Genomic DNA, 14,201 nt, shown 5'->3' on the forward strand with positions numbered 1-14,201 from the left:
TTCAAGAAAGAAAAGACTGACAGAAGGGGTATAAATGTCATTAAATTTATGAAAGGATGACAAAAGAGGGTGGAAAAGTTGGAAAAGGGGTTGGATGTATCATTTCCCAGTGTAAAAAAAACTTGCGTGCTATGTCTTCACAAGAATCATCCCTCTCTTTCCAAGTACTGAATTTTCCTGCTATAATAACAAGAGAAAACGGTTCCTACACATATGTGTAGAGAGTTCTCTACACACTAGCTTAAAATACAGTGGGGGCCCATATTGTTTGGGTGATCCAAGCCATCCATTTTAAAGACCCTCACATAGATAGGGTGTTTACAAAAAATCAGATCCATAGGATCATTCCAACCCTACGATTTGTGGAGGTAAAATGGATGTCTTTAAACCTTCACAAATTAGTCCATTTTTTGCCTCCACAGTTCGAATGGTTAGGATGATCCTCTGGATCTGATTTTTTGTGGACACCCTATCTATGTGAGGGCCTTAAAAATGAATGGTTTGGATCACCCAAATAATGTGGCCCCCACTGTATTTTAAGCTAGTGTGTAGATAACTTATCTACACGTATGTGTAGCAACCGTTCCTATTTAAAGATTAAGTAGGTATGTTTCAACTAACTTGTTTTTTCTTCCTTATTTTGATTTTGAAAAATGCAATGAGATAGCAAAGTTGGGAAACAAACAATGTGAACTATGAGGAGGCCCCTACCAATAGCTCCTTCCATCTTCACTCTATACTAACTTCCATGGATAAACATGATCGAAACAAAGAAAAACATCTACTGAGGATAATCGCCTAACTCTTGAAGCTGAGAAGAGTCACTACGCATTTCACCACTATAGAGCACAGAAAATGAAGAGGGTTGAAGAAAACAACCTACTGATTGGATTGCAGGTAAAATTATTTCTTGTGGAAAAGTTTTCCAAGGAAAGTTTTTTGTTTCAGATCAATGACTATTTAGAAGGATATCATTACAAATTGGGTGGACTAAAACAATTGAAATACATGGAATTATGGATAAGTTTTTCAAACGTTTCTTTCGGGCTCTGTTTCATTTTACATCCAATTTTACGTCGAAAGAAACGGAGCCTCAATGTAAAATGGGCATAGAACAAATTTTACATCCACTTTTAAGTAGAAAAATGTGTGTAAAATTTTTTCCATGCTCATTTACATCGAAAAAATGAGCCCAAACAGGGCCCTAAGTTATTATATTAAGGGTAGTTTGATCATCTCAAGGGGCACCTATATCCTAACGCAAAGAAGGGGTATTTTGGTCATTCCAGGAAAAGGGGTGTGTATGTTAAGCACCCCATCTCATTATAACGCACCCTGTGAAAGAAGAGATTTTACCTCAGAGAGATCAAAGGGTTAGGATCATCCTATGGAAATGATTTTGGGGGCACACCATATTTACGTCGTGGCCCAAACAATAGACGGTTTGGATCATCCTACGGAGTAAGCCGTACGGTACTATTTAAAAAATACTGGACTATACTGCCGAACCATATAAAATCTCGTGAAGGAAAAAGGGAGATGATATTTTCACCCTCCTGCATTACGTTTACACGCCTTTATAACCTGGTTTGACGTGAAAAGTGAGCAACTTTATGTCAAATTACGTTATAAGGGGTGTCCAAGTACTGCAGAGGGAGTGAAAATATCATCACCCAAGAAAAATCCCTACTTCCAAAATTGTTGGTTTTGCTCTTTTTTGGGTGATGATAAATTCGCATTTCCTGTAAGATAATTCACACCACTGATAACACGATTTGACATCAAAAAGCGTTAAAAGTCTGCCAGAAGGCCCACAACGCACTTTGTAAGGGGTGTGAATTATTCTACAGAGGGTGCGAATTTATCGTCTGCCCTTTTTGAGTCCAAAGGTGCCCTAATCTTCAAACAACCGTATGGCTGTTAAAATAGCGGGGTTTTAGCCTTTTTTTTAGACCTCACTAGGGTTTTAGACCCCTTGTTCTTTCTCTTCTCGCCTCAGTCCCACCTCTTCCCCAAAGCTTAAAAAGAAAGGAAAACCCTAACCCTAACCCTAATCCTAAGTGATGGATAGATACCAGAGAGTCGAAAAGCCGAGGCCAGAGACTACGATTAACGAGAACGAGATCCGAATCACCACACAAGGCCTCATAAGGAACTACATCAGCTATGCCACCAGCCTCCTTCAGGTAATCTGATGTTTTGATTTTTGTTTCGTTAGGGTTTTGATTGCTTCTTTTCTCAATAACATATCCTTTTTTTGTTTTCTTGTAGGTTTTAATGCTTGGTAATTGTATCTTATTTATTTATTTTCTGTTTTTCTTTTCAATTTTGTTATTTATTTATTTATTTTCTGCTAGATATCTGGTTTTCTTATATTAATTAGTCTGTGCTTGTATTAATTAGTTTGTGTTTGTATTAATTAGTTTGTGTTTGTATTAATTAGTTTGTGTTTGTATCTGTCTTTATTCTTATCTCTTTTGTGAGTTTTTTGTTTCTTTTTCTAATCCTTTCTTGGGATGGAACTAACCCTATTCTTCTTTTTTTTCCCTTTGTGTGTGTGTGTGTGTGTGGTGCACAAGACTTGCATATTTGATTTCCTGGCAAATGGGTATTTTGATTCCTATTTTTTATTTTCTTCTCCCTATTCTAATGTTTGCATTGGTCTCATTTTTTTTTTGAATGACAATTTTTTTTATTAAAATCATGAAAGGGGGAAACCCTATGACCAAGTTGGTCAGAAGTACAAGATAGGATCAGGAAAGAACAATGGATTTTTTGACAAGGTGCTGGTTGATAAAATGCTATATATTCTTGACAAGGCGTTGGATGATAAATTGCTAGTTTGCTTAGGTTATTTGTCATTGTCGTCATTATTTTGGTTTCTGGGTAGGGTAATACATTTGTCCTTTCTTTTTCCTTTCTTTTTAATGTTTACAAGGGCATGTTTGCGAATGGGTTGAGTTTTTGAGTATAAGTGTACATCCACCTTTCTGTATGTATTTTAAGAATGCTCTGTTCATTGGTTCTTGAAGCTTTTTCATTGAATACATTAATTGACAGTGGTTCAATTTCAGACATCTTTTGTTCAGCCTGCCTCTTTCTCTCTCTCTCTCTCTCTGTTATCTTTAGAAACAAATTTCGCCTCAGCAATGTTTTTGCCATCAAAGTTTATGAATAAATCCTCATATATGATTTTATGTGGGCCCAAATGAGAATTTCTTGAGCCAATTTACAGAGTTAGACTTATGAAGGGGCCATAACATTGAGGTGGAATGTGTTTTTCATTTTTTCTTTTATTGAGAAGTCCTTCAGTCTTGGTCTCACAATGAGACATTATCCATATAGTAGTGTTTTGCCCATGTCAGCGGCCCCCACCACAAGATATTAGTAATGCTTGCTTTTATCGTTATCGAGTAAAAGTTCCATAAGGGTAGTGCCATTGGCATACTCACAGAGTTTACACCGAGTCTAACTCATAGTATAGTCATATATTTTGTACATAGTTCAGCAGCCTTTGGATAGCTGATGTCATGATCACTGACCGGATATACATGATCTAAATAGTAGTGTTTTGTCCTGATAGCCTAATGCTAGTGGTGCTCGCCTGTATGGATATCGAGTTTGGTACTCTTAAGGGTAGTGCCACAACATCCTCATGGAGTATATTGTGAGAATAGGTCACAGAATCTTCACATAACATTCCGAGCTTAAGAATTGATGATGTCATGGTCAGCAACAGGATATAATACGAATGTAGAGCTTATTAGTTCATGGCCCATATTATAGTGTCATGAACATAGGGGTAATTTTGCAAGGCATAGGCATATTATTTAAGGCTTGAAAGATCGAAGGGTATGGAGGTTTTAATATATGTTTTTTCTGAATGATTTTAATGTATGCTTGTTTTTTAATGATTTTAATATATGTTTATTGTTCTTTCGGGAAGAAGAAGATGAAGTATACTTTTTTTTTTTTTTGAACCAATGAAGTATACTTAATCTCCCCCCTGTTTGAGTAAGACAAGGAAGAAGAAGAAGAGAAGCGGAAGAGAAATGAAAAGGCCCCCCTATCACGCCCTTATTAGTATAGATTGTAAGGCAGAAGAATCCATATGCACCTTAACCAGTAAAGAGCCCCACATTAGGGGGGGCATCCATCAAGAAGGCTGAGAATGTGCCTAGAAGATAGGCTATAGTAAATCACTAAATTGTGCAGCACTATCTTTGCAGACTCACATTGCAAATCCTGCTCTGTTTATCTAGTAATATAACAGTTTCCACTAGCACAACATGTGACAGAGTTTGTTACATGACGTAAGTACACTATTATTGAACAATCTATGAAATTTGTTGGAGAGTAAAAGCAATATAACATCTCACTAATTAAAACTTAAATCTATGAGTGCCAACTTCGATCAACCTATAAATGTCATTGAACCATGAATTTCAAAAAGACACAATACATTGTTTGAATGAAATTATTGTTATAGAGATAACTCCAACCGTGATATATCGACCATCTAACTAAACATGCTATGTCCTTGTTTATTCTCATTATTTACGGACGAGAAACACGACAGTTGTAATTCAAAGCCAATGTGACAACACGTGGATCGACTACATTATTTGAGGATAAAAAAGTCGTACTCTCTATTTAGAATGTTTGGAGAAGAACAATTGCTAGACAAGTGTTACGGGATGCTTCAAAAGGTGAGAACAGACATGCTTTAAGAGGATTTGCTTCTACATCAAGCTGCGAAAACTTCAAATTGTGGCCATGGAAGTTAAGACACTGCAACATTTCAATGTCAAAATTGACGAAAAATTTGAAGACAACCCATCCATTGATCTATGTATATTCAGGGTTGTGCACAAAACCTAGTCAATTATTGACAATCTTGTCTTACATGTAATTGAGAAAGCACGGGAAGACATCTACAGATCTACGGATAAGCACAAATACACACTTAGAAATCGTCATATAAGCATGGCAGCCATCCATAATGGTTTGAAAACATCAAACACCTAATGACATGCACTGTTGTGCATGCCAAACAATTTAGTACCTAATACATACTAATATAGTATATGGCTATTACACTTACGATTTTGGTTTATGCATTTCGGTCATTTCGGTTTCGGTGGGGATGGAAACGGAAACATTTCAGCCATTTTGTGTCGGTTTCAGTGGAAATTTAAAACCATGCACGAAAGTCAAGCACCAACCAATATTTTTGGTGGACATTTTTGTTGGCATTGTCAATAGAGGTACTAATATAATGACAGGTTGTATAATTACTTCCAAAGAGAATATCAAAGAGGGTGCAAATATCATGCCAATGTGTCTATCAATCCTGTGGATATTGTCAAAGAAGGAATCCAATTGAGATTCATTAGGCATTTATGACATAAGATGACATCATTTCGCTAGTTGAGTCTTTGGACTTGGCTAAGGTGGTAGTGGAGGGAACAACATGCCAGAAGTGGGTACATGTCGGAGTCGTCGTCTACCACATAATAGTAAATAAATCAAAAAAGAAAGAAAGGAATTGATTTATTTATTCGCATAAGGAGGAAATAAAAGTTTGTACACAAACAAAGTCTCTGAATTTTATTGGGTGTTTGAAGGGGAGTATGCCTTATCCCTGGAGATTTGCTTGTTGGTTGGATGAGATTAGGGATCGAATTGGATGGGCGGAGGTAGTTTTTAGCAAATTCTGAGGCGGCCAGTCTTTACCGGGGCTGAGTTGAGAGACAGGATCTTGAACTTTTTGATTTTTTCCTCCTTGAGGTTTCTTTCCAGTTGGCATCTTTGTATTTTCTCTCTTTTTTTTTCTTTCCTTTCGCTAACCTCTTCGGTAGGCCTTGTATATTCTCCTATTTCTATCTGTGTCATATTACCATTCAAAAAAAAAATGATGACATCATTTCACTTTAATCAGAAATGGGCCCACTCTTTTATCAAGAAGGAATCCAATTGGTCGGTGGTTATAGAATCATAGTATTGGGAGTTCGAGTTGAGTTAGGAGTTTATTTTAAGAATGATTAGTAGTTTGCTTCTAGTAGTATATTCAGGAGGCCATGTAATATTTGACTAGGATTTTTTTTAGAAGGGCGAATGGTGCAAGTTGATTGAAGGAAGGGGCAGTACTTCTCTCTGATACTAAACTGATGTAGGGCAGACTTAAATTTTTTGTAACCTTCAACCTACGAACATCATTGCTGACCTGCATCACCTTTTCATCCCCCACCAAATCCTAGCCTGCAGCAATCATAAACCCCACGACTAATCTCTCCCCTGAACGGAAAAATGTTAACCCCTACAGTCCATCCCAGGACCTCACCACAGGACTTTCAAATCTTCCCAAATATCCAGATACAACCTGTAACCATTCCAGATCCAGACCAGACCCCTAACAAACCTAATAACAGTCTATTGACAGTCTAGTCGGATCTATTACAGGTTTTCTTTAAATCTGTTACGGAACTTTTAACTGTTACAGCCGACCTTGCTAAAGCCTACAACCCCTAAACACTTCCTATATACCTACAGCCAGTTTTCCACTGCTTTAATCCATTCCAGAATTGCGACAATATCAAGAAATCCTTTTAAAGTCTGTTACAGACTTGCCTGTAACGCGCAGTGTAGTCATGGACTTGTGGTCCACTTTTTTCTTCGATGACTCCACCTGAAACTTTCCGTAGCCTGTCCTTGTAACCCTTTGAACCCTCAGATCACTTTGCCTATATCTGAAACTTCTAAAACCTGCGACGGTTGTCACAATTGTTTCACAGTCTATGCCCAAACCTATAATAGTCCAAATTTTCTGCACATAAAACCTGTACAACCTACCCTTACATCTGTCCTTACTGCCTTACCCTACTCGAAATTTTCTGACCCTTTGACCAGAAAAAAACCCAGCATCATTACAGACCCATCTGGAAAGTGCTAAAACCCTTCCTTATTGTGGATTAATTTTCTGTTATAGAAACTTTCTGCAATAGTCCTTTTACTTCAACATTATCATTCATATCCTACAATCATAATTCTACCTTTGGCATATTACCTTGTTACCTTATGCCCAGAACTGTCAGAATTGCCTGAATTTTTTAATTAACTATCCTGTTTCATAGACAGTTCACTCATCATAGACGTTCACTCATTTTTGCTGCCTTTAAATGCTGCAACTTAGCAATCCGTTGATGCCCGTCCCTCTTCAACTTGGTCACTATGCTCTAAACCGAGAACACTGCCTGCCACGGTAAAAAGAAGTCGGCTCGGGCAAATCAGTGATTGACATGGCCAAAATTTCATTACATCTTCGCGAGCCAAAGGAATTCTTGTCTTCTTGATTTACTTGGTGGGGCACAATGCGGACTCAAATGAAGATTCGGTAAAAGGTAAAAAGGGCGTCAACTCGACTCGGGTGAAGTCATGGTTGATGCGGGAAGTTTCTAAATCCAAGAGTGTCTGGCCATAGATGGCCATAGGAGATATCAAGGCAACTTTAGCCTCGGTTTACCCTCATCAAAGGCCTTGCTCGCTCATACTTTCATGACAGTGGCTATTGGTGTTTAAGAAGGAAACTTATGAATTTGATTAATTCTGGTCACCGGTTGAAATTTGAAGCCCCTATTTAACTTTTGGATTTTGCCAAATAAGTATTGATTTCTGGTAAGAGAGACCCACACTAATATTAAACCTCGCAAGAGTAACTATGTTCTACTAATTTAATTTGTTGCTAGCTCTTGATGATTTTTTTCACTTTATCTGCTTCTCACTTTCGTTGCTATGCCATTAAAATGCACTTTGTTACTGAAAATAATAATGGCTGTTTTAGCTGTTGTTGAGACCTGTGTTCACTATGGATTTCGAGTTTTAGCATTCTTCAACAGTGTTATTTTCCATCTTTTTAATAATCTTGGTGGTACTTTATACAGGAAAAACGAGTGAGAGAGATCGTCCTGAAGGCAATGGGACAGGCAATCAGCAAGACTGTTGCTATTGCAGAGATTTTAAAGGTTAGTTTCGACCGCCTCTGTTGTAGTTTCAATTTTTTTTTTTTTCAACTCCACAAAACGTAGCTGAAATTATTTTCATCTGTTTAAACATTCATCTGAACTTATATAATTTTTTGGAGAAAAATTAAAATCAATAACCACTAAAGTTGTGAGAGAAAACAGAAATACAATCTTATGATGTAAATATATTTGCATCAATATTGATGTAATCTATTTACCTTTGAAAAACAGAAGAGGATTCCCGGGTTGCATCAAGATACTACCATCAGTTCGACTAGCATAACGGATGTATGGGAACCCATTGAAGAGGGCCTTGTACCGTAAGTCCGGTGATTCTCTCTTATTTCAGTTTATTGTCTCTCTCTCTCTTTCTCTCTCTCTCTCTCTCTCTCTATATATATATATATATATATATATATATATATATATGTATATGAGAAAAGGGTTCCTGCGCTCGAGCGCAGATAGCTCATCTGCGGCTATCTGCGCTCGAGTGCTGGAAACGGGGGTGGGGCCACATTGAGGGGGTGATCCTAAGCATTCATTTGACAGACCCCATCATGGATGGGGCGGTGTACAAAAAATGAGCTCCATTGGACCATCTTAGGGTGTCCATTTGTGGGGCCAAAAAATGGACAGATACTGTTTGTCCACAAATCTGTGTATTTTTGGCCTCACAAATGGACACCCTATGGTGATCCAATGGAGCTGATTTTTGGTGGACACCCTCTCCATGAAAGGGCCCATCAAATGAATGCTTTGGATCCCCCCCCCCCCCCCCCCCACACGACACCACCACCACCACCACGCGCACGCACACACACAAATCTGCCCATTATTGGCCCCACGAATGGACACCCTATGGTGATCCAACGGAGCTGATTTTTGGTGGACACCCTATGCATGAAAGGGGCCCATCAAATGAATGCTTTGGATCCCCACACACCCAAATGTGGCCCACCCTGTTTTTGCACTCGAGCGCAAAAACAGGGGTGGACCACATTTTTTTTGGGGGGGGGGATCCAAAGCATTCATTTGATGGGCGCTTTCATGGATAGGGTGTCCACCAAAAATCAGCTCCATTGGATCAAACAATATCTTTCCATTTTTTGGCCCCAAAATGCCCTCACAAATGGACACCCTAAGATGGTACAATGGAGCTGATTTTTTGTACACCGATCCATGATGGGGATCTGTACCCCCCCGGGCCCAGCACTCGAGCGCATGAACCCTTCTCTCTCTCTCTCTCTCTCTCTCTCACACACACACACACACACACACACACATATATATATATATATATATATATATATATATATATATATATAGAGAGAGAGAGAGAGAGAGAGAGAGAGAGAGAGAAAACGGTTCCTACACATGTGTAGAGAGTTCTCTACACACTAGCTTAAAATACAGTGGGGGCCCACATTCTTTGGGTGATCCAAGCCATCAATTCTAAAGGCCCTCACATAGATAGGGTGTCTACAAAAAATCAGATCCATAGGATCATCCCAACCCTACTATTTGTGGAGGTAAAATGGATGTCTTTAAACCTTTACAAATTAGTCCATTTTTTGCCTCCACAGTTCGAATGGTTAGGATGATCCTATGGATCTGATTTTTTGTGGACACCCTATCTATGTGAGGGCCTTAAAAATGAATGGTTTGGATCACCCAAATAATATGCCCCCCACTGTATTTTAAGCTAGTGTGTAGATAAGTTATCTACACATATGTGTAGGAACCGTTTTCTCATATATATATATTTGTATATATTTACATGTTCCGTTGAATTGAATCCAAATGTTTCATGCAGCTTGGAGATGACACGGCATGTTTCCATGATTTCTATCACTTTGTCAACCCGAGATCTAAACAAGACTTCTCCTGGGTAATTTCCAGATATTTTGATTTTGAAGTGTATTTTGTTCAGCTATCATGAGCATTGAAGTGCTTGAGGCACTTCCAGACTTAGATGGACCAAATTCACCAAATTTCTTTTATTTTTGTTTTCAAGTTGACTTGGTTCCACAAGGTATTGAATTTAAACTGTTCACTTTTTAAGGTACCAAGCTCCATTATATGTGGAGCAGAAAAAGCCACACTATCAGTATCATCAGCAGCAGCAGCCACGGTATCAGTATCAACAGCAGCAGCGACCCAAGCAAGCACCACTTCCAGTTGATGATGGTGCTTACGAAGGTAATTCGGAATGGAGCTTGGTACAAAGGAAAGCTTCCTTGGGAAAATCTCGGGATATTCTATTTTATATATATATTTTTGGGGTTTATATTGGGAAAAAACGGTAAAACTAAATTAATTTACAAATATAAAATATAAAATATGTACACTTTTTTAATTCGGAACTAGGGTTAGGTCGAAGGTTTTAGGATGTTTGAGAGATTTTTAGAGTGAATAAGAGGTTTGAATTATTTTTTTAAAGTTAACTCCTCAATTGCGATAAAATCACGAGTAATTCAATTTCTCTCGAGAAAAGTCAATTTATCGTGTTAAAATATATTTTTATCGTTTAATCAAATATCATGATTTTCTTGTGAGAAATTGAATTTCTTGCCTATATTTGTGGCATTGGTCCCCAACTGTCTGGTGCGGCAACCTCTGGAAAACCCATCAGGGGATACTTGCATATTAATTAAAAAATGAAGGATATTAGAAGTAAAGAAAAAGAAAAGAAAAGAAGAAACAGTGCTCACTCTAACATTATCTGATAAGATTCCATGATTAGGAAGTCCATACTTTTAATATTAAGCATTCTTACATGGAGTCTAAAATACAGGTAGCACAAAACCACTATGCTATTGTGTTGTGAGATAATAATTAGAGACAGGAGAGCAATAACAATTAGAGACAGCAGAGAGCGCGATTCATTTCCAGAGTCTAAATGCTGCTTTTATCCCTTGGGATGCCATGTCCCAGTTGTGTATTGTATGTAGAAGCTTTGTATATTATTTCAGGAATAAAATCTGTGATCTTTCAAAAAAAATAAAATATTCCACACTTTAAATGATTAAGTGTAGAACGGAAGATGCATTACATGAGGAATAGAGGAAGATGTGATAGTCTTGGGTTACTAAAGGTGTTACGACTTGCTACTTCGAGTTTCTAATTTGCTGGTGTCCAAAAACCCACTTGTGAAACTGCTGTGCCAAGTGCCAAAATGTTTTCAAGATGTCATCATGCCACCCTATCTGTGCCATTAAGAGTTTGAGGTGTCTCATCGTGCTAACATTTCAACAGACCAGTAGTAGATTGTGGTGTCCAGGTAAACATTATTGGTTCAATATCTGCAGTGCTGTGACTTCTACATGATACAGCATTGGCCCCATGTGCCCATCAATGAATGCATTTCTAAGTGAAGATTTCCATCCTTTAATGCTGATAGCAAGTTTTTCTTGCCACATAAGGAGTTTTTATTGACCGTCTTGTTTATTTTTTATAGATTCATATGGGCGAGGGCGCGGTCGTGGTAGAGGAAGAGGAGGAAGGGGTTGGGGCAGAGGAGGATACGGCAACAATCAACGCTATGGAAACAATCAAGGTATGATATGTTTGTATTCCCTTCATCTTGTTAACAGCTGGTGATCCCTTCCTTATCCTAACAGAAAATGGTGAGTGGGGAAATAACTGGAATTGGAGTCGAGGTGGAGGTGGAGGTGGCGGACGCGGCAGAGGCTGGGGTTATCAAGGTAAGAGTTTATCCACCACACTTATGTAGATAATTATTTAGCCAAATAGTGCGTGTCATACATGCATGATGTGCATACAAAAATATGTTTTGTTGGGGGACTTGCATAGTTTATCAACCAGACACTTATGTAGATACCATTTAGCCAAATAAAATGTGTCATACATGCATGATGTGCGTACAAAAATATGTTTTGTTGGGTGACTTGCACAGTTTATCAACCAGACAGTTATGTAGATGACTATTTAGCCAAATAGAATGTGTCATACATGCATGATGTGCATACAAAAATATGTTTGTGTGGGGGCACTTGCATGTCCGGGTCCCGGATTTTATCTATTCGAGAATCTTACATTGGCTGTTAAAGATCCCTCGTGAGCTTTCATAACCAACAAAAGAAGTTTGAAGTAATCGAGAGGGGTGCATCAAAACAAGGTAGGTAAATGTGAGAACTGAACTTTCACCCTCAAATGTTGAGACCCTTACACCTGTTATTCCACTTTTGAAAAAACCCCTCACCTGTTGTGTGGGTAAGAAGTAAATCATATCCCCACTATCGATTATTCAAAAAACTAATCGTGTCGGATTAATTCGATGCAAGTTAAAAGTGTTCTCTTTCAACCCATGAAAGCAACACCAGTTTTCAACAGAAATCTTATCAGAGTACTAGGGAATTCATACTGCACCGTTATAAGCTTTTTACAACTTGGAAACTCAAGGACAAAACAAGTCCTCTAGTTGGCGCTTGCCCTTGCCAAAACCATGTCGATTTTCTCTGTTTCTAAATTTATGTACTTCGTTATAGGTGTGACCACCCATTCAACTTCTAAAAATGCAGGTGCTGGGTATGAAAGAGGCAGAGGTGGTGGCGGCCGAGGTTACGGTCGAGGCCGAGGAAGGATGGGAGGAGGACGAGGGAGGGGCAACCAGGCCTAGAGGTGTGTGTTTTGCTTGCTACTTGCTTGGTTTAAATTGGGGAAGTTACTAAAGACTTATTGAGCATCAAGTGTGGCTTATTCTCAGAAGTTAGAGAGCCAGCAGTTTGTTCTCTCTCTCTCTTTCTATTATTACATGGATGTGGGCAGGCTTTATTTGTTTGTTGGCTTTTGTATCACACTAGCTAGGTGTTGCTGTGATTCATTACGTATGTTCTCTTCCCTTCCAATCATCTCATGTATATCCATTATTCATAGTGTATTTCTTTGAATTTTTTTGAGTCTATTTTCCATGTATTTTTCTGTTGATATCAGACGTGAAACTGAGGCCTTGGCCGTTGTTGCTGCGTTCGGGGTAAAGTCATGTTGGAGTTTTTTAGCAACTAAAAGCTTATGATGCATGGTTGCTTAATACCAATGTATTCTAAAGTGTTTGATAAACTTACCATGGTATGGGAAGATTTCCTCACTGAAACTTGAAAATTGAGGCAAAGTTTGACAACCATGATTTTTTGTTTTCAGGGAATATTTCCCAAGTGTGAGAAAGTGGTAGAAAGAGTGGGAGGGTGAATTGAGAGGGAGAGGGAGAGGGAGAGGGAGAATTGAGAGAGCCCGATTAACGAGATGGTGCTAAGTGGCTGAAAAATAAGAAAAATTAACTCTATTCTGAGTATAGATTTATTTTCCCCTGTTTTCTAGCCGCTTCTCACCTTTGACGGGTAATGGTAAAAAAAAGTTCATCAAAAATTCACTTTACACGATTTTCCAGGATGTTGTAGGATGGGCTTAGTTACAATTTCTGAATTTAAGAGGATATTGTTAGATTGTAAAAGGTTGAAAGAGAACTTCCATATAAAAAATGGGAAATGATTTTAGCACAACTATGTTTTGATATATGCGCTCATGTATCTTGTCTTTTAGCATTTAATTGTCAAATAAGTGTGTTTTGGGGACCCTAAAACCCTTTTACAGGTCTTTAAATATAAAAGACAAGAAACATGATCGTCATGTATAAAATCATGTTTGTGTTGAAATCATTTCCCTAAAAAACACTTCATTTTTCTTATTTGGTGTACTCACAGCCGTTGGGAATCCTGGAAAGGGAAGCATTATGTAGAAAAAATATTCCATAGAAAAAACTCCAGGGTCAAGTTGGTTTACAATTTTCCTTGAAATGAGGAAGAAATTATTTAAAGAAAAATCCATAGAAGATGAGTTAAAAAATGCTGGAAATTTAATTTTCTAGGGTGAAAAAAGGCATGAAGTGTAAATGGCTGAGGTTAGGTTAAAAAAATGGGAGCCGCTAACTTTTGCATGAGAGAAGAGCAACCTAAGATGGACTAAATGAATAAGACAAAATCTTGCAAAGTGAGCCTGTAGCTGTTCTCTCAAGCAAAAGTAATCTGCGAAATGCCTTTCCGCAGAATTCCCTAGCAAATCCCAAAAAATAAGTCCATGTTATGTGCCTAGATAACCTCTTAAAAAAGGAAGATCACCTTTTATTATTTTCCTTCTTAAAGGGACAGGGTATAACTCTCA

General features: G+C 38.1%; 1 protein-coding gene across 1 annotated transcript; it reads left to right on the forward strand.

Moving 5' to 3' along the window:
• Window positions 1-1,925: 1,925 nt before the first annotated feature.
• On the forward strand, window positions 1,926-13,009 carry LOC143862435 (uncharacterized). Its single transcript, XM_077373482.1, has 8 exons — window positions 1,926-2,186; window positions 7,941-8,021; window positions 8,253-8,341; window positions 9,838-9,912; window positions 10,087-10,223; window positions 11,482-11,580; window positions 11,645-11,728; window positions 12,566-13,009. Exons 1-8 carry the CDS (start codon window positions 2,064-2,066, stop codon window positions 12,661-12,663), a joined length of 786 nt encoding a protein of 261 aa, XP_077229597.1. The 5' UTR covers window positions 1,926-2,063; the 3' UTR covers window positions 12,664-13,009.
• Window positions 13,010-14,201: the final 1,192 nt, after the last annotated feature.

The sequence above is a fragment of the Tasmannia lanceolata genome, unplaced genomic scaffold (assembly GCF_043159265.1).
Source record: "Tasmannia lanceolata isolate RefF3 unplaced genomic scaffold, GAP_Taslan_0.1 ptg000037l, whole genome shotgun sequence".
Taxonomy (NCBI): domain Eukaryota; kingdom Viridiplantae; phylum Streptophyta; class Magnoliopsida; order Canellales; family Winteraceae; genus Tasmannia; species Tasmannia lanceolata.

Coding starts and splice junctions, on each gene's coding strand:
- LOC143862435 (XM_077373482.1), top strand. CDS start 2,064: ATGGATAGATACCAGAGAGTCGAAAAGCCGAGGCCAGAGACTACGATT. Junction 8,342..9,837: donor ATTGAAGAGGGCCTTGTACC/GTAAGTCCGGTG, acceptor TGTTTCATGCAG/CTTGGAGATGACACGGCATG. Junction 9,913..10,086: donor CTAAACAAGACTTCTCCTGG/GTAATTTCCAGA, acceptor TCACTTTTTAAG/GTACCAAGCTCCATTATATG.